Raw genomic sequence first — 26,251 nt, 5'->3', positions numbered from 1 at the left:
TCCGCTGAGTGATGGCTTATTAATTTTTGCCACAACACACGGGAAAAAATGGCTAGCGCAGAATGGGAAGAGGTAAAGCGACTCGCCAAAGATTTTCAGCGAGCTCAGCTGACCAGTGCGAGTCAAAAGTGAGTATTAGGAATCTTTCTTTCAAACAAAAGTAGTTAATTTCTGGATTGATGTCATATGTTGATTATTTTGGGAGAAATCGGGGCTGTGTTACACCATATGCTGTAACGTTTGGTTAAATTTTAGTCCCATATGCTGACTTTTGTGTTGCTATCAAAGGATTTTTATTGACAATATTACGAGATTGAAACAAAAACATAAAAAAGGGAAGAGAAAAATGGATGGGACAGAAGAATCGAATATAGAAATAGAGAGGGGAGGGGAGAGAGAGAGAGAGAGAGAGAGAGAGAGAGAGAGAGAGAGAGAGAGAGAGAGAGAGAGGAGAGAAAGGGTTGGGGGTGAGGGGATTCATTTAGAGAAATATTGGGACCTCTTCTGTGTTTGTGATTGAAATGATTGTGAACCAATTTCGTTGTGGCTCTTTCACTTCTAGCTCTTTCACTAGCGCTGTGACCAAGAAATGCACACAATAATTACAAAGCTATGTTAACAGAAGAAAGTCAAGAAGGATTTTAAAAATTCAGAAAAAGGGAAACAAGAACACACGAAGAACAGTTCAGAAGAACAGCCTTTTTTATTTTATAATATTTTTTAAGGGAATAACAAAAATCAGCACCTCCAGATCAGATGGAAAAGGGGAACACAGTCAAGGAATTTTTTGTTAATAAAAAAAAGAACAAGAATATGGGAAGAGAAGGAAGCACGCAAACTGATTCTCACACAAGTGCTAGGTTATTTGTTATAAAACCTTACACTCTGATCTACTGCACCATCGTTATTTCCTACAAACAATACTCCAAATAATTTAATTAATACCACTCCAGCAAAGCATAAAGAGTCAATGCTAATGCGTATTGACCTCTATATCTGCATACTTGCTGTGAGGCAGGTATTATTAGACCTATACACAAATATACTAGGGATGTTACACAAAAATTAAATCTCAGAATTCAAGCTCTTGCTTTATGCCATCGAACAGAGCTTGATAAGACCTTTTATTTGACGCCTCATTCATCCTAATAGCTACAGTAATAAGAAAGTATGCCAATTTCAAATGCCCGGAAATCCTTTATTTAATTGCTTTGTTTTCCTTTGTTTTTAAAACAAAAGTTGTGATCTCACATGTGGTTGAAAGATTTTATTTCATTACAGAAAATCGCCCCAAAATACGCGAAAACAACTGATCGGGCTGTCATTTTTGCATGACATTTTTGCATGACATTTTCACATTCCTCCTCCAAAAAAAACATATTTCTCATCCATAGATTTTGCTGAAATTTCACCAAAAGCAAATTGACATGTTAACCAATCATCCTAGATGTAGATACCTTTTTTCTCATCCTGAAAGCGGGATCAGGGTACAGAATGGCACTAAACACGGCTCTTGTGAAACAGTGCAGCAAAACAAACTGCCGAAAACATAAATCATAGAAAGTTTAGTATGAAGTGAAAGATAACAATGTCATTCTTCTCATCAAATAGAAATCATGAAACAAAAATCTAATCTGCCCATCAAAAGATCACATTTGCGTAGGCTATCCAAATGGTCTCCAAATAGTGCATAACAGCCCCATGGCAGAAACCTTTGTGGCAAAAGCACACACATTGTAACTTACCTAAATATACACACCACACAATATTGCGTAGACTGCACACAATAGGACCGATTGGGCTGATCGGCAAATTTGACACTAGACTTACAATTTGAATTTTTAAATTATTCTTTTCAACATCAGTAAGTTGAAAAAAATGTATTTTACTGCTCTTTTGGTGTCACCAATTGTCACTAAAGTACCAATTTTGAGTGAAATCAGTTGAGGTTTGAAATGTTGAGAATCAAAAGCACAGCTTTTACTACACAGCCAGGAAAGTGATGCTCCTATGTGTGATTAATACTAGCACATGTTCTCAAACTTGTGTCAAAGTTTCAGAGTCATAAGATTGCCAGCTACCCTGGTACAAAGTATATTAGGTCACTCCTAAACAAGAGATACAATCTATTCATCTCAACTTATTTTAGGTTGTCCGAGAGGAACTGCATCGAGATTGTCAACAAACTGATCGAGAGCAAGAAGATAGAAGTCATCTACACCCTCGATGGCAAGGAATATCTGACTCCATCGCAGGTGGTGAAAGAGATTCGAGATGAGCTCATCATTCATGGAGGTAACTACTTTCACTTTCGTCTGACGGTCTGAAAACAGTTTGAAAGAATAGTAGTGGTTTCTTTGAAAGAATAGCAATGGTTTCTCTAAAAGAATAGCAATTCCTTGAAGAATTACATGGTGTAATCCTGAATAATTTACTTACAATTCGGTTTGTCACCATGAAAAGTGTTGCTGATACTGCACTCATAAAGAAAGCAGTTCTCTAATTTACTGTTTACATGTTTGAATCTGACAAACAGGCGTTGTCTCCCATTGTGTAATCGTGACCTAATTTGCCAATAAGATTTGTTGGTCATAAGATATGCCATCAGCAAACTGCTGAATATAAAATCATGTCTTAAATATATCTTTAAAATGTATTTAAACAAGGATGATGCAAGTTGGTTATATGAAAATAATATCCAGTTGCTAATTTATGCAAGAACCTGTGTTAAAAAGAGGAAATTGACATTGGTATATGTGTATACTTGTGGATGAAGTTAAACTGAATACTTGATTTCCTTTATACTTTAAGTAAATATACCATTTAGAGAATGCTATGCTTAGACTATGAGCACAACATTACTTTAACTGGTCACAATATATTGACTTGAGAATACCGGTAGATATGTGAAATCAAGTTTGGATAACTTTCTTTTTTTCCTTTTCTTACAATTTTAGGCAGAATCAATCTTGTAGAGCTTCAACAGGTGAGGTTCTATCTGTCCATTTATCTTTCTCTTTGCAATTAGCTTGGTTATGTCACGTAATCCCCAAAGAATATATTGAAAAGTCAAAGTGTGAAAGTATGCATTCCATTCTCTCTGTAAATAGGTTTAGAAATTATAAACAAAAATGCTTAGGAACAAATCCAACATCATTTGTTCTTGATAAATAACATTTTATTTTTGTACTGAGCCTTATGCAGTATCAGACTATCAGTCTATTTTATACTTTACCCAAAATACAAACATTTGCTTGAATGTTTATTTTCTGGAAAAACAGCTTTCTCAGATTGGTATAAAATCATGTTGTGTATTTGAAAACGTGATCGAACTTACGTAAAAGAATGAAGAAGAAGATAGATATACAGAGCAATTTTGGAAGTCAAAATTAGATCTTACATTTTTGTTTATGGAAATATTGAACATTGACTTCAGCTACATCAAATCAAAAGCTAAAGAAAGTGGTCAAGAATCACTACCAGGTACAAAGTTTTTTTCAAACACGCAAGCCTTGAAGCCGAGTTGGAATTAAGGCTGTGACGAGTAGTCGAATACTCGCACTGTTGACAACTACTCGAGTACGATTTCTTGTACTCGAATACTCCGCCGCCATTTGTTTATTTTATTTTTTTCCACCCGTACACCTGGCACTGTCCAAGGTGACGCTTACATTTAGATGTACAGTATATTCATTCCATGGAAAGGGTATAGTGCAATTTACGTTGGGATGTTTAACATTTATTCAAAAGGGTGTACCGGTACTGACTGTTGTTGGATACTGTACATATAGCACAGTGAAACCTGTATACAAAAGACCACTCAAGGGAACCTAAAAAGTGGTCTTTATGGGCAGGTTGTCCTTTAAAATGTACAGAATTCAATGAGAAATCATATTCCAGGAAACAAAAAATGTGGTATTTAAAGACAGGTGGTATTTGTATACAGGTGTTTGCTAAAGCAGGATTGACTGTAATACTCAGTTAGATAACACTTAATTTTTTCTATATTTATGCAGATACTGAACATCGACTTCAGCTACATTGAAGCCAAGGCGAATGAGGTGGTCAAGAATGATCGCAACGTGTTCTTGGTGCTTGGACAACTCATAGACAAGTAAGACATTTATTTTCCAGGTATTCATTTGTTGTTATGGTAAATATTTAGTTGGGTTCCGGGCATTAATAATAATAAGAATAATAATAATAGTAATAGCCTAGTCAACTCCAAATTTTATTAAACCAAAACGGAAATTCTTTTTGCCCAATTGATCGTGAGCCCGGCAGCTACTGAGCAGCGCCAGATCGAGGTTGCTCTATCCCTTATTGTTGAACGCCAAACAAGGTAGCAACAACTCCCATCTTTTAACGTCTTTTGGTATGACGCGGCCGGGGTTCGAACCCACGACCTCCCGGTTGTGAGGCGGACGCTCTACTGACTGAGCCAACACTCCGGTGTTGTCCTATATTTTTCGTCATATGACTTAAGTCATCATTATGGTGGAGAAATGATTCCTATTTTTCTACCTTCAAAGTTCAAACCAGTGTTATGAACCCTAAATAATGATATTTGATATTGTTTTCTGAAAATATCATTGAAGTCTCTCAATTTCAGCACAGAGTGAAGTGTATAATCGCTATTTTCATGTACAAATTTGAAATTTCCTGATGATTTTTGTCATTTTCATCCACATTGTTTCATTTATTTATGCATTATTTTTATGAAGGAGTGGAAAATAAGATGAATTGTTGCCAATTTGAGGAGGAAAGACTGATTAATTTAGAAAACAAGAAAACTCTGAACTGCTACGGGTTAACCATTGCTGAGTAATGTTTCGCAAAGACTAACATTAACTTTAAGTTGGACTTAACTATGGCAGGCCATTCATGCCACTAGTTCCTCTAACCATTCCTGGCATTGGTTATTTAAGGAATGTATAAATCCTGGGGGGTGTTTCATAAAGAGTTTGTAAAGTTACGCATGACTTTACGAACGACTTGTATATGAAAAGCCAAATGGGATGCTCAAACATTATTAAATACATCAAATAAAATTGAACTGTGCAGATTAACATTCTTATGATAACAAACATTTTTATTGCAAAGTATATTTTTTGCCATAATTTAATTGAGGTTATTAAAAATGTCAGAAAAAACTTTGGGCATCCTATCTGGCACTTCATATACAAGTCGCTCGTAAAGTCATACGTAACTTTACGAACAGCTTTATGAAACACCCCCAAGTCACAAATCTGCAGAATTTACATTTTTTTATACTGTAGTTCATTATTTATCTCAAGATCATAATTGAGAAACCAATGGTGATACCAACCAGTGGCATGAATGGCCTGCCATAGCTAAGTCCAACTTAGAGTCGATCTTAGTCTTTGTGGAACACTCCTCTGGTATTTACATTCCCTTGTCATCCCTCTCAGTGACTACCTTGACCACCTGGCCGAAGAGATCAACGATCAGCTCCAGGAAGCCGGTCAGGTGTCCATCGCAGAGCTCACCAAGGCCAATGACGTCCCTGCTGATTTCTTGACCGAGGTTAGTCTCTTTGGTTTATTGCTGTTTGGTCTATGCTGTTTGGTCTACAATCAGTTTGTATGCTACCCAAAATGGTCTACACAGAGATGCCAACTAGTACGGATTTCCCGTAATTTCTACGGGAAATCGGCCGATTACGGGCGGTACGATTTTCATACCATAAATTCCGGATTTTGCCGATTTTGCCGATTTTCAAAATTAGCACTTTAAGGTTTAGCACGTTTAAGGTTTAGCACGTACTTTTGACTATTGCAGCGCAGCCATCCTTGAATCCATGCATAGAAATCCCACAGGGCTTCCGATCGGACAATTTGTTATCTAGCACACCCCTTTCAGTGCATACATGTGCATACAACATGTGCTTCGCGAGCGGGGGCCGGGTGAAATACCTCTCTTGGCCGCGCCGCTAACGCCCGCCCAGCGCCAGGCCTCGCTACGCTAGCGCCGTGTACACTGTCGGATTTCTCACAGGCTGTCACAGCGTTCGTCGATTTTCGTCGACAATCTGAACTCATGTTGGTTGGATTTAGATATCAATCATCATGTCTTCCACAACTAAGAAGCGTGGCAAGAAGTTACAGACTTTTAAAGAAGAATACAGTAAGAAATGGAAATGCATCGTGTAACACCAACTAATGAACAGGTATGTTACTTTTATTTAACTTGTGCTATCGCGCTTGCCTGCGGGAGCTGCGCTTGCCAGCGTGCAGAAAAATTTGCGTCGCGCAGAAAATTACGGATTTTGTCTCCAAATTACGGATTTTTAGCCTTATGATTACGGATTTGTGCTCTGAAAGGTTGGCATCCCTGTCTACACCCGGCCTGTCTATTATCCACTTGGGCTAATAATCATTTAGTCTACTTATTATTCGGTCTAATGACCATTTAGGCTAATAGTCATTTGGTCTAATTTCCAATAAGTCTACTACCGATTTGGTCTACTGCTCTTTTAGTCTAAATTCCAGTCAGACTAATTCCTCAGATTGTCTAATGCCCATTTTGCCCATGTCCATATCATATGGATTAATAATCATTTATTTATAAATAATAATAATCATTATTCACCGTTCTCTCTCTGTTTAAATGGTATAAAAATAAAGCTGTGTGTGTCAAATATTTGCAGGCAGTTGTCAGATATAGGGCCAGAGTTTTGGTTGAAATGAGATTTCAGGTTGGGTTTAGGGTTAGGGTTATGTAGAATGTTTGATCCAGGGTTCAAGTTTGGACTTTGGTTATAATAGAATATTTCTTGTGAAAGCATTTGCTGTAAATTCCTGTTGTACAGGTTTAATGATATTGGGGCTCAGATCTAAAGTTCCAACCCTTAGTTCTTAGAGTGCCTTGAGCATCATTTTGAAAGGACATCATATTTTAGTGTTTTCTGCAATTAAAGGAAATGCAAGTCTCATATTTCCTTGCATTGTATTCTTTGCCATACAGGCTATTGAGCGGAGGATGGGCCGTATCATCGAGGGCCAGATGGATGCGTATGATAGAGGTGTGATCTTTACTCAAGCCTTCGTCGACAGACACAGAGCTAGGATACGAGGGATCTTCAGTGCAATTACAAAGTAAGCTTCTAAGAACTCATCCCTTGTACAATTACGTAAACCTGCACCCTCAGACAAGCAAAACTTATTATTTGGCTATGCAGAAACCATATAGCTAAACAATAAGTAATTAATTGGTGATGGATGTTTATGATAGAGGTGTGATCTTAACCCAAGCCTTTGTTGATAGACACAGAAATAGGATATGAGGTTTCATCGATGCAATTGATAGGTTAGCTGCTACTTATTCCTTTTACAAATTTGTTTATCCCAGGGAGATGCCAGACGAAATATTCTTGTCTGATAGGAGTATATCAAAAGGTTGTGTAACAAAATATTGTATTGTAAAATAGAGTTTGAGCATTGTTCTTATGAAATCATGATAAAGAACCAGGGCCCATTGCCCTTATGAAAATGACCAAGGCCTATTGTTGGTATGTCCTGATATGACATGCCGGCTGTAAATTTTTATGCCCTGTTTTCTGATCTTATTAAAGCATACCGGTATTTATAACTTTCGTTTGAATTGTTTGTGTTTCTTCTAGGCCTACTCCAGTTGCCAACATACTAAACCAGTATCACATTCCAGAGAGGTTATTTCATAGTAAGTTCAATACTTACCGGTATATCTTTTACTTTTATCTCAAACACCAGTAATAGAAAAGATATTCAACTTTTTTTTTACAGAGCAAATCATGAACACAAATCCAGCAATCATTAAATAACTTTCAGATTTCTTTTCTTGTTTTTTAGAGTGATTGGTGACTTTATAAAATATTACATTACTTCCAATGTATCTCTTAATCCAGTCTTTGGTATTTTTGACATGAAATCTAACAGCAGAATTGGAAAGGATAAAATAGTGCTTAGTCCAAGGAAGGCACAAACTCTATTGCAAAAACTATTCTTCCATGTGGCACAGTGTTTAATTGTACGCTACGACAACACGGATTACTCTTACATTTATATAATTATTATGTCATTATCAGCAAGATTTTGTTATAAATATCGTGGTCCAACAACTCCATATTATATGAGGTTTATTCCCTGGTATCATCAATGATTCTGAATCACTTTTATACCGTTTTACTCTAACTCCATTTTACTTAAAGGGATCGGGTAACTTTGTCTCAGATTCTGAACAAAATCCTGGATTTAGCTCATGCTGCAATGATAATTATAAACCTTTAGATCAGTCAGCAACCCCATGACTTTTACAAGCCGATCGCCTGTCTGATTATCAAGATATTTATGATTGGAAATCAAAGTCAAATTTTGCGTTTTCCTAACAGTTTTCATAACGCTACAGTCTATTGGGGGAATGAGTATGGTGCAACCGGTCACTCAAAGATTTTTACTTTTTTGAGGCACTTCTTGATCATTTTGAAGCAAAATTTTTTAGGGCTTCAATAGTACACCATATCACAGACACTGATAACGCGTAGGGCCGTGCATCTCAGATTTAACATTGTTAAACGATGCCTTTAAAGTTTTTAACATTGCCATGTTGTAATGATTCATCCCGACAACAGGTATCCTAGATGGTCTAGAAAAGGATAAACGTTTGAATGGCTCCCTCGTGGGTGGCCGACAGGAGAAGGCTTCCTACGTTCCTGATATCTTTACCAAGACGCAGAATGCTTGGATCGACTCCTTCTATGCACAAAATGGTTATCTAGGTAAGTGCTTATGAAGTTGTTTTTCCATTCATTCAACTGTATCAACTTCCTTAAAGGTACTATGTCCCTTTTGCAGCCAATCTCAAATTCTGTAGAACTTTGCAGGAATTATGAATATGTCATGTGTGTCCTATCTGTGAAATTTAAACGTTAGCAGTGTCCTTATATTCAAATATGCAAGGAAACCTGTTTACTTGCTAGACTTCACTGTCAGACACTATTGAGTGACTGACTGGCTTTTTTTTTCTTTGGTAATAACATACATGAAAAGAGTTGTAAAGGGTACATGAGCATTTGTCTACATCAATTACCCACTTCTTGTGATGGCCAAGATTAAACTGATTGAATCTTTGCGCAGCATAAAATGTATGACCATTCGGTACAATTGTCTGAAAATCAAGACTATTACTTTTGGGCTCTATAGCCCTAAAGTCAATTTGACAACTAATAGTCATTATTTTCCCACTTAAAGACATTTTCAAGCCCCACTTTTTTTAGGGAAGTTCTAAATTAGTATTATCTTTCAAATGCAGTTGGAATTTAATTTTCAAACTACTTGCATTGAAAACAGAATAATAACAATTGAAAGGTGAGAAATAATTTACACCTGGCCACAAATGAATTTCCCACTTGTGTAGTATATATGAACATCTGCGAGTTCACAAATTTGCATTATTAGCCAGGGGTAGTCTTACTTTTAGACATGGTTAATTGATTTTGATTACTTTAGATCAGGTATCCCAGGCCCTAAGTACTTTGCAAATTTTTCTTTTAAGTTCAAGGATTTACTGGTTCTCCAGACCTTAGGCAACGACTCTTTGAAAGTGTTACATAATATCATATTATTTATAATATCCTACTTTTTTTCTTTCTCTTCCCCCCCCCCCCACCCCCTCTCATTCCGTAGAATATGATGCCTTGTCAAGACTGGGCATCCCTGACCCAAAGTCCTTTGCCAAGCGTCGCTTCAAGTCTGAGAAGCTCCTGGTCCTGGAGTCCTGCTGCATCGGCAAGGTTCTACAGGACAGGGTAGAGGCTAGCGTGGAGGAAGCACTGTCCTCCGGCACATGGATCGATGTTTTGGTGGGTAACGTCTTTAATCTGTCATTTTCTATATTCTCTCCTTTGTTTTTTAGAGTTCTGATTTTTCTATTTCTTTTTGGTTCCTTTATTGGGGTCTGCTCGTTATTTATAAGGGCTGCTATTCATAAAGGATTGCTATTTATTTTGTCACGCGTTATGGATAGCGGTCCTTATAAATAATGGTCCTTATGAATAGCTTTCAAAGAAAACCATAAATATATTTGTGGTTTGAGATTTTTTCAGGATTTTTTTCATGTAAGAGGGTTAGTACAGTAAAAGGAATATAATAATTAACATTTCAAACAAAAATTACACAATTTTTTTTAAAACCTTCAACAATGTTACAGAGTCACTTTAATAGATCCTTTTTTTAAATCAATGTAGAGATATATTTATCCCTCTGCCCCCCCCCCAAAAAAAAAAATCAATAGACATGTTGGGTAAAAGGTCTGTAAGCACTTCCATGGCTTATCCAATGTCACCCTTTGGCTGCTATATTTGCCCCTTTACATTTCCTTCTCTGCTCCAGCCCCTCCTTCCCAGTTCCTTCACATCCTCAGACTGTGGTCAGATCCTGCATCACTGCCTTAAAGGGAACCATCAGCTCCAAGGCAAGGTCTTCTGCGATACAATCATCTGCAGTCACAAGTTCATGGCCAACTGCAAGGCGATCTTCGATCCCATCATGAAAGTCAAAGCAAAAGAGGTAAAGAAAACTCAAATATATATTTAGGTGTCTTTTTCTGTATCTTTCCCCCAAAGGGCAATTTGTTTTTGTTTTTTTAATTTATTTATAACACATCTTTAAAAAGAAGGGTAGCTTAATCAGCAAACAAATACTGGTTTTCGTTGAGGCCCTTCATGACACAAACAAGTATATACATTTCATCAACATATCAAAATATAAATAAATATAGAAAATTACAAAATTCGATTTTAACAAACAAAAAATTGCAAACCAGGTTATAAATAAGGATTTGATTATAAAGAATAACGAAATGATTAAAATGTATATGATACAAATATAAAAATATAAATAAATATAGAAAGTTACAAAATACGATTTTAACAAACTAAAATTGCAAACCAGGTTATATAAAAGGATTTGAACATAGAGAATAACGAAATTAGTGAAATGTATATGATACAAATATGTAAATGCCATATATCCTATTGAAGCAAACAGTAAAAAGTTATTAAAACAAAAACAACAAAAAACAAAAAACAAAAAACAAAAAAACAACAGCAACATACAACCACAATAACAAACCAACAAGAGAAAACAAGAAGAAGAAGATATGATAAAATATATAAAAAGAGGAGAAAAAGAAGAGTTATATCATACCATAATCATATTAAAATGTGGATGTCTTTTGCCATTTTGCCAATTCTTGTTTAAATGGTTTCATATTTTTTATAAATCGAATACGTTCGGGTAATTTATTCCAGTTTGATGGACCTGTGACAAGAAATGACTTCTGATAAAAGGTCGTACGAACATGTGGCATCCTAATTAGCATCTTATTTGTGCTCCTTGTTGTTCGAGATGATATCGCTTCAATATAAATAAACTTATCACCTAGTACTTCAGGTGCAGCTTTATGTAAGCATTTATGAATCATGCAACAAGATGCTCTAAAAAACAGATGATCTACTTTCGGCCAGGATAGAATTTCAAACACTTGTTCAGATGGGGTTTCCCAGGAAAAACGAGATATCATATATGCTGCCCTCTTATGTAATCTTTCCAGTTTACTATGGTTTGCTTCAGATCTCCCAGACCAAACGGTACAACAGTACATTAAATGGGGCACTACAAAAGCCCAGTACAGTTTGTTCAATTGTGCTTTATCAAAATAATGTTTACATCATGATGATGAACAGCATTTGTATAGCGCCATTTATCTGCAAAAGCATTCAAAGGCGCCTGGCTCCCTCAATATGTCACATATTATTCGCAATGTTGCCGGAAAAGATAGGTTTTGAGTTCAGATTTAAAGGTATCAATGTTGTTACAATTTCGAAGTTGGACAGGTAGAGAGTTCCAAAAATGCGGAGCAGATGAAGAGAAGGCTCTATCCCCGTATGTTTTTAGACGGGTACTGGGCACTTGAAGAACGAGTCCCGCACAGCGTAGTCCTGGTCGTAGCTGACGTACACTGATGAGAGCAGATACATAGCCAGGGGACAAGTTATGTAGAGCCTTAAATGCAAGCAGCAAGATCTTATACTGCACTCTGCAGTGCACTGGCAGCCAATGAAGCTCATGGAGTGTAGGCGAGATGTGGTCAAACTTCCTGATTCCCATCAGAAGGCGAGCAGCAGCATTCTGGACCGCCTGGAGACGTTTGATGGCTGATGATGGTAAGCCGACAAGGAGAGAGTTGCAGAAATCCAGCCTTGAGGTTATTAGAGCATGAATGAGGTTTTCCGCGGCACTTCTGGTGAGACAGTGTCTGATCTCTGCAATCCTGCGGAGATGGTAGAATGCAGACTGACAGACACGCGAAATGTGATCCTTCATGCTCATAGTTCTGTCGAAGACTACTCCAAGATTTCTAGCCTTGTTGTTGGGAGATACAGCTTCCTCACCGACTAGAATAGGAGTACCAGGAGTACATCGACGAATAGTTCCTAATTTCTGTTTCACAGTTAAAGCAATACTTTCGATATGTTTTTTAAAGTCAAGACTGTTATCAATTATAACTCCCAAACATTTATATGTATATACACATTCCAATTGGCATCTATTTAATTCAATCGACAGCATACTGTTATCTAATGATCTAAGCTTTTGCTTTGATCCTAGCAGCATCGTTTTGGTTTTATCACTATTCAAAATCAACTTATTTTTATTCAGCCAAGAATTCAGTTCACCAAGAGCTTTTGTCAGTTTGAGTTCTACCTCTTGCTTAGTTTTTCCACATACAGAAATAGTAGTATCATCCGCATACATATAAACAATGCCATTTGAGATGGAACATGGGAGGTCATTAACGAATAGAGTAAAAAGGAGCGGGGCCAGGATGGACCCTTGTGGAACTCCCATTGTTATATTTCTAAATGTTGATTTTTCTTTCCCTAATGAGACAAATTGTTGGCGATTTTTCAAGTATGATTCAAACCATTTAATTACATGCGGAGAGCAACCATATTGATGTAATCTATTTAAGAGGAGAGAGTGATTGACTGTATTGAATGCACGTCGGAGATCTATAAAAGCTACACCATTTAAATACCCTTTGTCTACATTGACTGACCACTGGTTAACCATGCACAATAGGGCTGTTTCACATGAGTGCTTAGGACGAAATCCAAATTGGTTCTTATAAAATAGATTATGCTGAGACAGATATTCAAAGATATTTAAATAAACTGCCCTTTCAATTATTTTAGATAAAATCAGCAATATAGACACGGGTCTGTAGTTTTTCATTATGGCTGTATCCCCTCCTTTGGGAATTGGTTGGACTCGGGCTATCTTCCAAGCATCAGGGTATACTGAAGAATGCAAAGACAAATTGAGTATATATACTAAACTTTCCATTACATGAGGAATATCACAGATATATTTCAGTATTTTAACAGAGAGTTCATCATACCCAGTTGCTTTTTTGCAAGTATATGATTTTATCTGTTTGATGACGAAATCTATCGAGATATTTGAAAAGTAAAGTAAATCACCGTTTGTTTGTTTTTCCAGATTTTCTTCAAGTGATTCACATCTCTTAATTGTTTCGGTCTCGAGCTCAAAACCTTTAGTGAGTTCAGAAACGGAGTCAACAAAATACGTATTAAAATATTCGACAACCTCCTTCAAGTCTGATATTTCAACATCGTTTACATTCAATATTATATTTTTAGACTGACTTTTCTTAGTAAGACGTCGCATAACATCCCATAACGCATTTGCGTTTCCTGATTTGTCGTTCAATAATGAAGTAATGTATGATTTTTTAAGATTTTTGAGTTCGCGTGTGATAAGATTTCTGCATTTTTTATATTGTTCCCAAAAATCTGATGACGAGAGCTGTATTGCTTTATCACGAAGGTAGTCCCTCGTGTTCATCAATTTAATGACGTCACCTGTCACCCAAGGACATGGATTATTTCTTAGACGTTTTCTTTTGTATGGTGCACACATATTTACAATTTCCATTATCGGGTTGTACCATATATCCCATGCACAGTTAACATCCTTACACTGATATAATTCTTCAAAATGCACTTGGGAAAGTAAAAAATTGAATTCTGCAAACTCAAAACCCTTAAAATCTCTCCATTCTATGATATTTTCTTTTTGAGTAATATCAGCATCACCGTAAACAGTGAAAATCATATAATGATCACTAAATGATGTTTTTAGCACTCCATTCAAGGAGTGATTTTCTACGTCAGTGGAATATATAAGATCAATAATAGTTTGCGACGTTGTCGTCACTCGTGTTGGAACATCAATCAGTTGATCGAAAAGAAAACCAGACATCATCTCTTCGAGAGATCGTGATAGAGAGTCTATGTTATTTGGACACATATCACAATTTAAGTCTCCAAGTAATATCATTTCCACATCTGTATTGGTGACAGCTTGACTTAACATTCCGTTCAATAAATCAAAGTAACTTGACGACGAATTTGGAGGTCTGTAGATAACACATATAAGAAGTGTTTCTGAATGTTTTGGCGATAATTGTATGATTGTATTTTTATAACAAAACAAAAGAAATCACATTATACATGTATTTTATACAACCAATGTCAAAACAATATTCATGGTCCTTGGGTGTTTTGGGTTGCACAGTGTAAGTGAGTTAAAGAGTTTATAGTAACCTGGGAGATGGTGCAGCCGGGGCAACTTAATACGCAATAACTTGGTTTACATAGTACGATCATGACCATAAATGTAGTAAACACTAGATTACGATCATTATACATTTGAAATTGTAAATAATACACAAGCATACAGAGTTATGACAATATAAGCTTAATGCTTGAGAGACTGCCACACCTTATCATCTAACGATATATTTTTTAAAGTGGTAGAAGGAGGAGAAAAAAAATACAAAGTCTGTTTGCATGTTTGGTTTTCTTGTGCAGGATGCCAAAAGAGCACCGGACATGTTGCTGCACGCTGACAAGAAACCTTCTGGGGGATCCGATGTAAAGAAAGATCGCAAAGAAGAGAGGAGAAAAAAGGCATCAGGTGAGAACAAAGAAGAAGGGGGCATAATGATGCATGGGCAAGATATATAGATAACAAAAATAATAGTAATGATAAAAATAATATTAAACAGTGAAAGCTTATAATGATAGCAATATTAATAATAATAATAATGATAGTAACAATGTTAATTATAATAATGCTAGAAATAATAATGATGATAGTAATAATAATAATAATAATAATATGTCTTTTTTTTACCCAAGGTAGCCTCATCAGTATGATGATGATGACAACAACATCAACTACAACAGCAACAATAATAACAAAAGTAAAAATAATAATAATATTTTTTTTTTTACCCAGGGAAGCCTCATCAGTATTAAAATTGTTTTCCCTGAGGGCCATGCAATCATATAATTACCTCGGCTTTGGCCAAGTTACCATAATAATATTTCAAAAAGCATCCATTTTGAGCTTTGAGCATTCTTTAAAAAAATATTCAACCAAATCTTCTTTCCCCTCTCTCATTTCCTCTCATTCCCCCTCTCTCTCTCTCTCTCTCTCTCTCTCTCTCTCTCACCCCCTCTCTCTCTCTCTCCCCTCTCTCTCCTCTCTCTCTCTCTCTCTCTCTTTCTCTTTCTCTCCCTGGCCCCCAGGTGTTGGCGGGAGTGGTGGAGCCAAGGGCGGAATAGGAGGACAGGCGAGGGAGGTCAAAACAAGGAAGGTCAAGAAAGGAAGAGCTAAAGAAGTAGAAGAAGACGAGGATGAAGACGCACAGAAATGTAAGAACAAAATAAGATAAAAACCTTTTCAGTTCTCAAGATTCATAACCATTTCTATTGATTTATTTGGTATTCAAACTAATACTATGAACCCTAGAGTCCATTCTTCTTTTTTCTCTCTTTTTTCTCCAACATTTACAAAAAATCACATAAAACACACCATGCTTCTAATTTAACCCTGAGAGATTGTTAATTTTGCAATATAAGTTTAGCTGGTATGAAGATTGTCCCGGGCAACATGTAGACTAATAGGACAGCCACTGTATTTCAAGCATAGACAATGACCCTGTAGCCTGCAATATGTTTGCTTATGTACATGCATTTCTGGTCCTCCTGACAAATTCATTACGAACTCTCGCCACAAAGTTTTATTCTGATTATTGAATTGATTGGAATTGGTTTGATTTATTTCAAAAACGCATCAAACAAGCTGCTCGCAGGCTGAAAATGTTCAATTTACAACAAATTAAAAATAAAGAGAGATATAAACAAATACAAAACTAAAATACGTATTATAAGTCCACTTTTGCAGAAATTATTCAGCATTGGTAAGCATTGGTATTCTATCCAATGTTTCATGCATATTTATTGTGCGAGTCTGTTTGTTTTATCTTGCTACTAGCGTCCAGGATATCAGCTTCCGAGTTCCCTTTCATGACGCTAGAGAAGATGGAAGAGACGTTGAGTGATTATAATTATAATTATAATTGAATTGATTGGAATTGGTTTGATTTATTGCAAAAACACATCAAACAAGCTGCTCGCAGGCTGAAAATGTTCAATTTACAACAAATTAAAAATAAAGAGAGATATAAACAAATACAAAACTAAAATACGTATTATAAGTCCACTTTTGCAGAAATTATTCAGCATTGGTAAGCATTGGTATTCTATCCAATGTTTCATGCATATTTATTGTGCGAGTCTGTTTGTTTTATCTTGCTACTAGCGTCCAGAATATCAGCTTCCGAGTTCCCTTTCATGACGCTAGAGAAGATGGAAGAGACGTTGAGTGAGAAACTGGATGAATGTCCGGAGGAGTTGCATGCGGAACTTGCGGAGGAGCTCTTCAGGTAAATGCACGCTTGTGGAGATATGCATGTTTGTAGTAAACTCAGTAAATTAGTGTCATAACCAGTTAGTCTAATTTCCAGTTTTGTGTAATGCCCATTTCGTCGACTATCCATCAGGTGTAATAATCATTTGGTGATTATAATTATTTATGATTAAATGAATATTATATGGATACCAGTAGACGAAATGGGCATTAGACAAACTGGAAATTAGGCTAACTGGTTATTACACTGAATGAGCAATAGACCAAATAAAAAGTAGACTTATTAGAGATTAGTCCAAATGAATCGTAGCCTAAATGGTCTTTAGACCAAATGATAAGTAAACAAAATGATTATGAGACCATGTGGATTATAGATTATAGTGGGTTTAGGTGTAGAATTCTCAGTATTTTGCTGTTTATCAACTAGAATGAAAGAAAAACAATGAAATTTTTTGTGGAGGGGTCTCACCAAAATTACATGCATATAGGTTGTAAGGCCAACTGAATAATTCCATTCGGTATCACTGCTCACTATGATCTCTTTTATTCTGTTGTGACCCTTACAGGCCTCTGACCCAGAACTACCAGGAGGTTGTGAAGATTACATTCCAGATGATGGCTGGAGGAAGCGCAGCGGCCAGGAGAAAGACCCGGGAGGAGCTCCAGGCTCGGATCAATGCCCTGTGGAATAACATCAGACAGTTCATCAAGGGGGTCAAGCAATGCTCAGAAGGTATATATCGAGGGGTCAGCATACCTACCTACCCTTACGAAAAATCTGGAATATTCTATTTTTTCTGGATTTTTAGGACCCCCAAATCAAGATTTTTTTTTTTTAATGGTTGCTTAAGCAAAATTAAGCCTGTTTTCCCATGTTCACGTACCGCATGATTGAGCAGCAAATTCGCTTTTTGTTCAGATTTACCGCGTATAGCCAGTTACACTGCCGCTGCATGTGCGAACGCCTGTTAACCCTATGTTAACTGGGGGGGGGTCAATTTGACCCCCCCCTGTAGAAATTTCGCGACTACTCCGAAACCGCGGCAGATATAAAATTTTCCTTTCACGACTTTTTACTTTCGAGTCTTACGCATCTTTTAAAACAATTTTTTTGAAAATCGGACCTACGGTTACAAGGTCACGTGACCTTTTGTCTTAGCATGTCAGCCCGAAAATCGCTCATTTTCGTGATTTGTGTACAAAGCGAATGTAAAAGTCATTTTTCCTAAAAATAGATAAAACATTGGTTATTCAGTCTTGTTTAAAGTTTAGATGTTTGTTTTGGGGTCAAAATAGTTGAATTGTAGTTATAAATGAAATAAAACAACAAAACAATAAAATACATAAGTTAAAAAAACAATGAAATACATAAGAAATTATAAAAACAAGAGATAACATAAGGAATAACCTGGCTTTTCCAATTTTTTGTGTTGTATTATTATTCCAAATGGTCTAATAAATATATGTAGTAAAAAGAATACGTAAACATGAATAATCTATGGTTTATGGGCAGAAATGTGAATTTGATGACCTTATTTGCATAATTTATCATAAATATGCAAATGAGTGAATTTTTCAAAAAATTGAAATTACCATAGTATTTTATACACTTCACTTGACATGCATGCAAATTTTCGCGGCGATCGGCGGTGAAACGGCCGAGATCTTAGGGGGGGGGGGTCAAATTGACCCCCCCCCCCCCCCAGTAAAAACCTGGTCTGAAATAGCCCAGTTAAAATAGGGTTAAGGGTACAGATTTCTTATTTTCAAAGGCATACCTAATTCCTAATTCTAATTTTAAAATGTTGGCAGGTATGGGTCAGTGACACAAAGACGTAACTTCGTTTTGGCCATTTTGAGAAAAATTAGTTCATGTATCACTGAGCACTTGGGCCAAGGAGTGAAGTCTATGTTTCACTAGCCATTGACTTCAATGGGGTGTTGGATTGAGTTAAGTCTGTGTTTCCTGAACTTTTTGATATCAAATACTCATTTCGGCAAAATATGGAGTTACGTCTTTGTGTCACTGAACCCTCGATGTAACTTGAATAGTCATACTGCTGTCTCATTGCCAAACCAGACTCAAAAAAGTCTTAAAACTGACAGATTCTTTGATTGCTAGGCTTCTTGGGAGAAGTTTCAATTGTTGTTAAGACTTTTTTTTAATGGCAGTTTTTAAACAGGGGGATGATTACTGCTAACAAGAAAACTTGGTGTCAATCGTTCATTTAGATTTGTCTTGAAGAACAATTTGTCTTTGATAGGATTGTGGCGATCTTGATTTCACATAATAAATAAATAAAATTGGCAACGTCAGAATTTTTTCTCTCTCAATTTCCACCCGTGTCCTCTTGAATTAGTGTGAGTTCAAATAGGTGTACCCCACATCCAGCATTTATTCGCTGATCTTTTTCAGCTTTCCTTCTCTCTCTTTCCTGTACACAAAATCTTACGGGGAAAGGTCATTTTCATATGCAGCGAACATTTTAGGGAATAGCTCGCCGATATGCTTTAGAAACATAGAAACATATGAAAAATTCAGAATTTACTTTGAAATGTACCTATTTAGCACTTTGTAAGATTTCGCAATTATGAACCCAGTGCAACGTTTCCCCTCCTTTTTGTATTCTGTACTGTAAAGCACATAGAGATATGTAATTTTGCCGTTGTGTTATGTGCTATACAAAAACGTTTTAAAGATAAAGTTGAGTTCTGGTCATGCGATTGCATTGTGAAAGAAACGGTGTGGAATCGATCAGAAAAAGTTGAGTCATCAAATCAAATTTGGCCCTGTCTTGGTAACGTAACAAGCACTGTACACAGAAAGATGTATAAGGGACTACACAAATGGTGTCGGGCCTACTTACCTTGATGTCCTTATTTTTCTATGCTCATTACTCAGCCAGTATACATCTTCTACCAAAATTGTTTGGCAAATGACATTTATTTGTAATCTAGAACATTCAGTGTAAGTTTTGTTTGCATCTGTGAGAATTCATTTTCTAATTTTACCAGAACTCAAGTTTATCTTTAATTATTATTATCATTATTGTTACTTCTAGACGAGGACCTGGAGGGCCAGCTATCCCGCTATCTCCTCCGCTCGCTCTGTTCTGATCTGACCAGCATTCTGTGTTGCGCTGTCGCCGAACCGGCGATCACCACGGATCCTCTTACATTCACACCAGAGGTAGGTTGATATTGCATGTAGAGGAAACCATATATATTGAATGGAGATCAGTCAGTCCGTCTGTCTTTATTTTTCACTCTCAATAAAATCAACATACATAAAATATATATACAACAGAGCATCATCAATAGAAAACAAAACAGAGCGATTAGAAAAAAAACAAATAATGAGAATTGTGTCAACAAAAAAGAACGAATGGCCTTATAGAACATTGACCCCATAGTTAAAGATAAACTTGAGTTCTGGTAATGCGATTGCATTGTGAAAGAAAAGATGTGGAATGGATCAGAAAAGTTGATCATATAGCATGTAAGTAATGGTGTGTAATGCAAGGTTCTGGAGTCATCAAAATCATCATAAATGTGGCAGATTCTTGGTAAAGTAACAATCCCTTACACAGAAAGATGTATATGGGACAACACACATGGTGTCGGGGCTAGTACTACCCTGATTTCCTTATCTTTCTATGCTCATTACTCAGCCAGTATACCTTTTCTTCCAAAATTGTTTGGCACATGACATTTATTTGTAATCTTGAACATTCAGTGTAAGTTTCGTTAGATTCTGTGAGAATTCATTTTCTTTTTTTACCAGAACTCAAGTTTATCTTTAACAATACATACATAATTATAAGAAACAAACATGCAATATATAACATTTTACATTATGCATACAAACTTTAAAGATGGGATTTATATCAAGAAGTATATGCAGAGTGGGGAAAGAAATGTTAAAAAGGACATAAATAAAATATAGAGGGCAAGAAGGATAAAGAAAGAGAATTTGTTTTTGTTAATATTATTCTCTTCTCTTTCTTCTTCCTGAAGCATTTGTCTTTTATTATTATTATTGTGATTATTATTATTTATTCAGCAAAAGCATAGAAAACAAGAGTACATTTGGGATAGAGTCACATGGATGCCTGGAAAAGAAATAGATTAACTAAATAACTGCAACCTGAAGGTCTTCTTTTCCAATCCATGTGACTTTACAGAAATGGTAACAATAATACCTTATAATATCTTAAAAGTTACCTTGTTTACCTTTTCCTTTTCTTTTTCTTTATCTTTATCTCCTCAACTTTTTCCCTTCTTTTTCTTTATTATCATCCGACAATAAGTTTGAAAATATCTTGCATTCTTCTTCCAGATTCGATCAAATATCATCAGCAAGCTACCAGACAAGATCAAGGCAGTCATGTCAAAACTGAATAGCTCCCTCAATGGCAAGGTATTTACATTATCTTACTTGTAAGACATGACATTGTAATATAGGAATGCTCTGATAATTATTATTTGAAGCTTTAAACTTAAAGATTGAGACTGAATATATTTTCTTCAAATGTAAAAAGCGCATAATTTCTATTCATTTTTTTTCTTAATTTATTTATTTTTACATCAAGACAAAGACAATATGATATAGTCTTCAAAATGCAATTATATATAATGAGATATCTGAAGTGAGAGGATCATAAAAAGCACTTAAATGCCTCGTTAAAATTGTCCTCACAAAATGGACAAAAAAACAATAACTTTGGTACATAATTTACAGAAAGTCCAGATTACAGAAAAAAAAATGGAAGATAAAGAAACTAGAAAATAAAAGGAGGAATTAATATTATGAAGTTTATGATGTACATAAAGCACATATTTACATACTGTTTCTCCTCCTCTGCCAAAGATACAATGTGCTTCTAAATAGTCTAACTTTTGTTTATATCATAGTATTAATAATGATGATAATAATCTGAGTTTGTATAGCCCTTCATTCATCAGCGATATCTCTCGGCCCTTTCCCAGGTATATAATTTCCCAGTCATCAGATTCAGGCTTTTCCCACATGTTCTAGCTGAGACATTCTGAGCATTCTGAGCATTCTTACCAGGTTCCAGTTTACAGATGCTCACAATGCTGAGCAGACTAAGATGACTTTCACAGCCTACCGGGCACCCATTAAGAACCTGGGTGGAGAGTGGCAATCATGGATTAATGTCTTGTCTTTCTTTGTTGGTTATTTATAGGATCTGGATGAATTTGTGGAGCACCTGGAGCAGTCATGTGACCCGTCCATCTGTGACATCATGCTCAAGAAGGCAGACAAGAAGAAAGACAGGTAAATTAACAAATTATTATTATTTCTTCTTATATTGCGCTGCATCCAATTTAAAACATATCAAAACGCTTTACAGAGCAGGAGCACGTCTTACAAAGATTTGATATTAGTCGCAACTTATTTGCGATCGATATCAATCGCAACTATCTACATAAGGGATAGGAGACTGCAAACCTGCGATTGATTACAGGACTTACGATTGATTTGGATGAATCGCAACTCTTTATAAGACAGGGCCCAGATCAACAATATATGAAAAATTAGAAACAAACTACAAATATAACTCCATTAATACAATGTAATAGATATGTTTTGAGATACTTTTTGAAGGATCCAACAGACATACACGTACGAAACATGTGTGACCTGTAAATTTGAAATGAAAATATCTCCTGAATTATTAAAGATGAAAACATCTCGTTTAACACGCTGTTGAACAAAAATATGCCTTTAGGAAACAAAGAAACACCATTTGTTGTATGCACATGCATTTGCTATCATTCAAATATTTACAATCATTTTATATTGCGGCATCACTCTCCTGATCCAGCATTCCGTACTTCAAGTGCATAGAGATGAGAAACTGCAAAGAAATTAACCACTAAACTTAAATGTCTGATTTCTACCTTGTTCTTGAAGGCAAACTGTATTCCACATCCGGCAATCCTTGTGTGAGCAGCTTAGGAATGAGACAGATTCCGCCTTGTCCCTTCACCTTACCGTCACTGTTGCCTTCCAAAACCATACTCAGTGTATGCTACATTCACCAGGAAGGTAAGTTGTGGTAGAGGAAGTGGAAGTGGTAGTGGTAGTGGTAGTAGTTGTGGTAGTGGTTTTGGTAGGTCCTTCATCTTACCGTCACTGTTGCCTTCCAAAACCATACTCAGTGTATGCTACATTCACCAGGAAGGTAAGTTGTGGTAGAGGAAGTGGAAGTAGTTGTGGTAGTGGTTGTGGTAGGCCCTTCATCTTACTTTCACTACTGGCTTCCAAAATCACACCCAATGCTTGATTCATGCACCAGGATGAGGAAGGTAAGTTGTGGTAGTGGTGGTGGCGGTGATGGAGGCAAGTGGTAGGAATAGTAGTAGCAGAAGTACCAGAAGTAGCTGTTGCAGAGTGATAATATATTCTTTCATTAATTTGCCCACAGACCAACTAACAAATTCAGCGATTGCATTCAGTTTGAAGTAGTGAAAGATTTATTCTTGTTCTAACCTCAAATAGCATGTTGTTATTTGTTAGCTCTTTGCTTTGATTTTAAATGAATGTTCATGCTCAAGATTTGGTAATAAATACAATAATGACATTATATTGTATATCAGTAGAGTAAGTAATTGGATGTCATAGATAGATTTTCAACTAAACATTCATGCATGAAACCATTTCTCTTTTGTCTCAGGTGTGTACCTCAGCTGATCACATTCCTCAGTAAGCACCTCACCCCAGAACAACACGCCCTCCTCGTCCAGTACCAGGACCTGGTCCAGAAGCACATGGCGATCATCAGAGAGCGAGACCAGATCAACAGCGCCCCCTCTGGCGACGAGGAGGAGAAGATGAAGGCCGCCAACGAGGAGAGTAGGATTAAGACCCAACTCCAGGATTTGCTGAACAAGATAAAGGACGTGGCACTGGCCAAGAAGGGTTCAGCAGCTACCAATGAAGATTAAGCCATTCAATACAACTCCAATAATTTTAGTATAACATACATTTTCCATAGATAACAGAACAGCCCAAATATCTCATTCTTAGTATTCATATGGTCAAAGCTCAAGTGCTGTCACTTTCTGTGGATGTTTTGTTTTGTTTGAAGTCTGTGACTTCTCTCAGGGCTAAGGTATTTGTTTCTAGTTCACTGTGACTGTGCTGTGGACCAGTGATGGCCTGGTGGTAGAGTTGCTGCCCGGCAAGCAGTAGATGCAGGTTCAAATCCTGCTGGTTCCAAGATTTTTTCTGACTTGTTTTCAATTACAGATCAATCAGTCTTTATTTACTGGGTATAAGCCACAAATGTATTTTAACAATTCTCTCAGGGCTGGTCATGTATTAACGAATATTTATCATTTTTGCTCTAGCGATGGTTGTTCCTCAGTCAAATTCCTACCTTAGTTCAATCATGCTCTAACTTTAGCCCTTAACCCAACACTACACCTTACCCTAAACCTAACCTAAAACCCAATTACAAACCTAGGTGCTAAGGTTGCCAAAGCAAATGTTGGATCACCTTGTTAAAAAGGCATTATATCATTATTTATGTCCCTGGATTTTTCTTCCTTTTTTGGAACAAATGATCTGCCATGCTTGAAGAACACAAATTTATAAATTATAGATCCCCCTGACTGCCGCTATGAGTTTCGGTGTGTAGAAGAAATGACATTTGCCCTTTTTTCAGTCATCCTTGGCATAAATTTCTATTGAAGTAAAACCTTTATATTTTGTCTGACAGGGCAAATACGATACCTTTAAAGCCCCACTGTCCTACTTGTAGCTACTTGCTCCCTCTATATAGAAAACTTCCCCAATCGGTGCCTGTTTGTCCCCCATGATCCTCCTTTTCTTACGTTAGTTGAGAGCTGAGTTAATGAGATAGCCACCTGTCAGTGACCTCGCTGTGTGGTCTAATCCCTTCTGGCCCAGTAGTATTGACGGTCTTTAATAAACGGCTAGATTACCATATCCACATTTACCACTAGCTGATGTATACCGGTAAGCGCAAGTATTTAACCTGGTAATTAACCTTATGGGAACTTAAGTAATAGGTTGAATTAAATGCTTGCACAAAACAGTAAAGACGGTATTATTATTAATTTTCAGTTGCAACTGAATTTAAGCCGGTAGCATAATCTGGAATTCTGACGATAGGGTATAAACTATAAGCTATGATTCCTATTTAGCTGTATAACACGTTTATAACCCAGTGTTTATTTGGACGAAAAATCCACCTTCACCTGTGGGTCTTGCCAGTGTGAGTTATCAAGAAAGAGGGCCAAATTAGAATTGCCACTGGTAATTAGTACATTTAAGCCTTCGAAGCCTTTATAGTAATGTACATCAGTAGAAAAATGTCAACATTTGTGTCCTGTGTTATTTTAGTTATGTACATCTTTTTTCTTCAGATAACTTTCTAAAATGCCCCTGCCTGCAGACAAAATAGGGGAGCATTTTATCTGGTGTTTGTTTCTCTCTTTAAGTTATTATTCAACTCTCCACAAATATTAATTTATTATTTTATTTAGTTTTAACTCTTAATGCAGTTGGCTATTGACCTTGACCCTTTCTCCTGGCTAACAGCAACGAATGGGGTTGGTTTTTTTTTTGGAGGTGGGGGGGGGGGGGGGGGGGAGGGGGGAGGCTGGAATGCTCAGTCGTTCTTGGATCTTGGCATTTGTGTGAACATTTTTAAAATGCAGCCATTTAAAATGTGCATATGGTCTGTAGGCTCCCCCTCCACCCCCTTAAAGGTAGAGTATAAAAAAGCAAATAATATTTTTTTAGATTTCTTTCTTTTAATAAAATATGTACTTTCCCTTTACCTCTCTGAAACATACTGCATGTAATTCTTTGCGGTGTGATCATCATTGGTCTGTCCATGCATGTAACTTATGTTCTAAATACATGTTGAAGTGATTCAATTGTGGACTTTATTTGGATATAGAAAAAGGAGTAAAGTCTGGACAATTTTTCTTTTCTTTGTCGAAAAGTATGGTTTACTTCTTGAATAAGATTGCATGAAATGCCTATAATCGTATGAAATATATAATTTTATGAAGACAACTCTGCTTCTCTTTTATGTCTCGTCTGTTTGAATGATATGTGAAATGAATGAGAATACATGAATATTATTAAATAATATGAAAACAAATATCACTTCAAATGTTTGCTTATGCCATCTAGATTAAGTGGGAGAAAATGGTTTATTGTGTGACAATATTTTTGTGTGACATTAATATGATATTGGATGGCTTTGAGTGTGATACAAGAATATATTGCTCGTGCTATGACAATATTGAACAAGTTGGAGATGAGTCCAATATTGTCATAGCGAGAGCAATATATTCTTGTATCACACAAAAACAGAGCCATA

At 36.4% G+C, this 26,251-nt stretch overlaps 1 protein-coding gene across 2 annotated transcripts; it reads left to right on the top strand.

The window, feature by feature from the left end:
* The first annotated feature begins 19 nt into the window (after positions 1 to 19).
* Positions 20 to 24,330, top strand: LOC574863 (E3 UFM1-protein ligase 1). 2 transcript variants are annotated; one of them, XM_030994547.1, is made up of 20 exons: positions 20 to 128; positions 2,150 to 2,295; positions 2,958 to 2,986; positions 4,017 to 4,114; positions 5,433 to 5,547; positions 6,988 to 7,118; positions 7,643 to 7,701; positions 8,630 to 8,776; positions 9,684 to 9,859; positions 10,389 to 10,565; positions 14,957 to 15,062; positions 15,680 to 15,805; positions 16,428 to 16,474; positions 16,802 to 16,878; positions 17,429 to 17,595; positions 19,925 to 20,052; positions 21,202 to 21,282; positions 22,073 to 22,164; positions 22,804 to 22,938; positions 23,567 to 24,330. In XM_030994547.1, exons 1-20 carry the CDS (start codon positions 49 to 51, stop codon positions 23,835 to 23,837), a joined length of 2,388 nt encoding a protein of 795 aa, XP_030850407.1. In that variant the 5' UTR covers positions 20 to 48; the 3' UTR covers positions 23,838 to 24,330. The 2 variants fall into 2 exon arrangements, with proteins under 2 accessions (XP_030850407.1, XP_030850406.1); XM_030994546.1 differs by lacking the exon at positions 16,428 to 16,474 and having other exon boundaries at positions 16,755 to 16,878.
* The last annotated feature ends 1,921 nt before the right edge of the window (positions 24,331 to 26,251 follow it).

This window comes from Strongylocentrotus purpuratus, unplaced genomic scaffold, assembly GCF_000002235.5.
Source record: "Strongylocentrotus purpuratus isolate Spur 01 unplaced genomic scaffold, Spur_5.0 spur5_scaffold_21, whole genome shotgun sequence".
NCBI lineage: Eukaryota > Metazoa > Echinodermata > Echinoidea > Camarodonta > Strongylocentrotidae > Strongylocentrotus > Strongylocentrotus purpuratus.
This window is presented reverse-complemented; position numbering and strand designations above follow the sequence as displayed.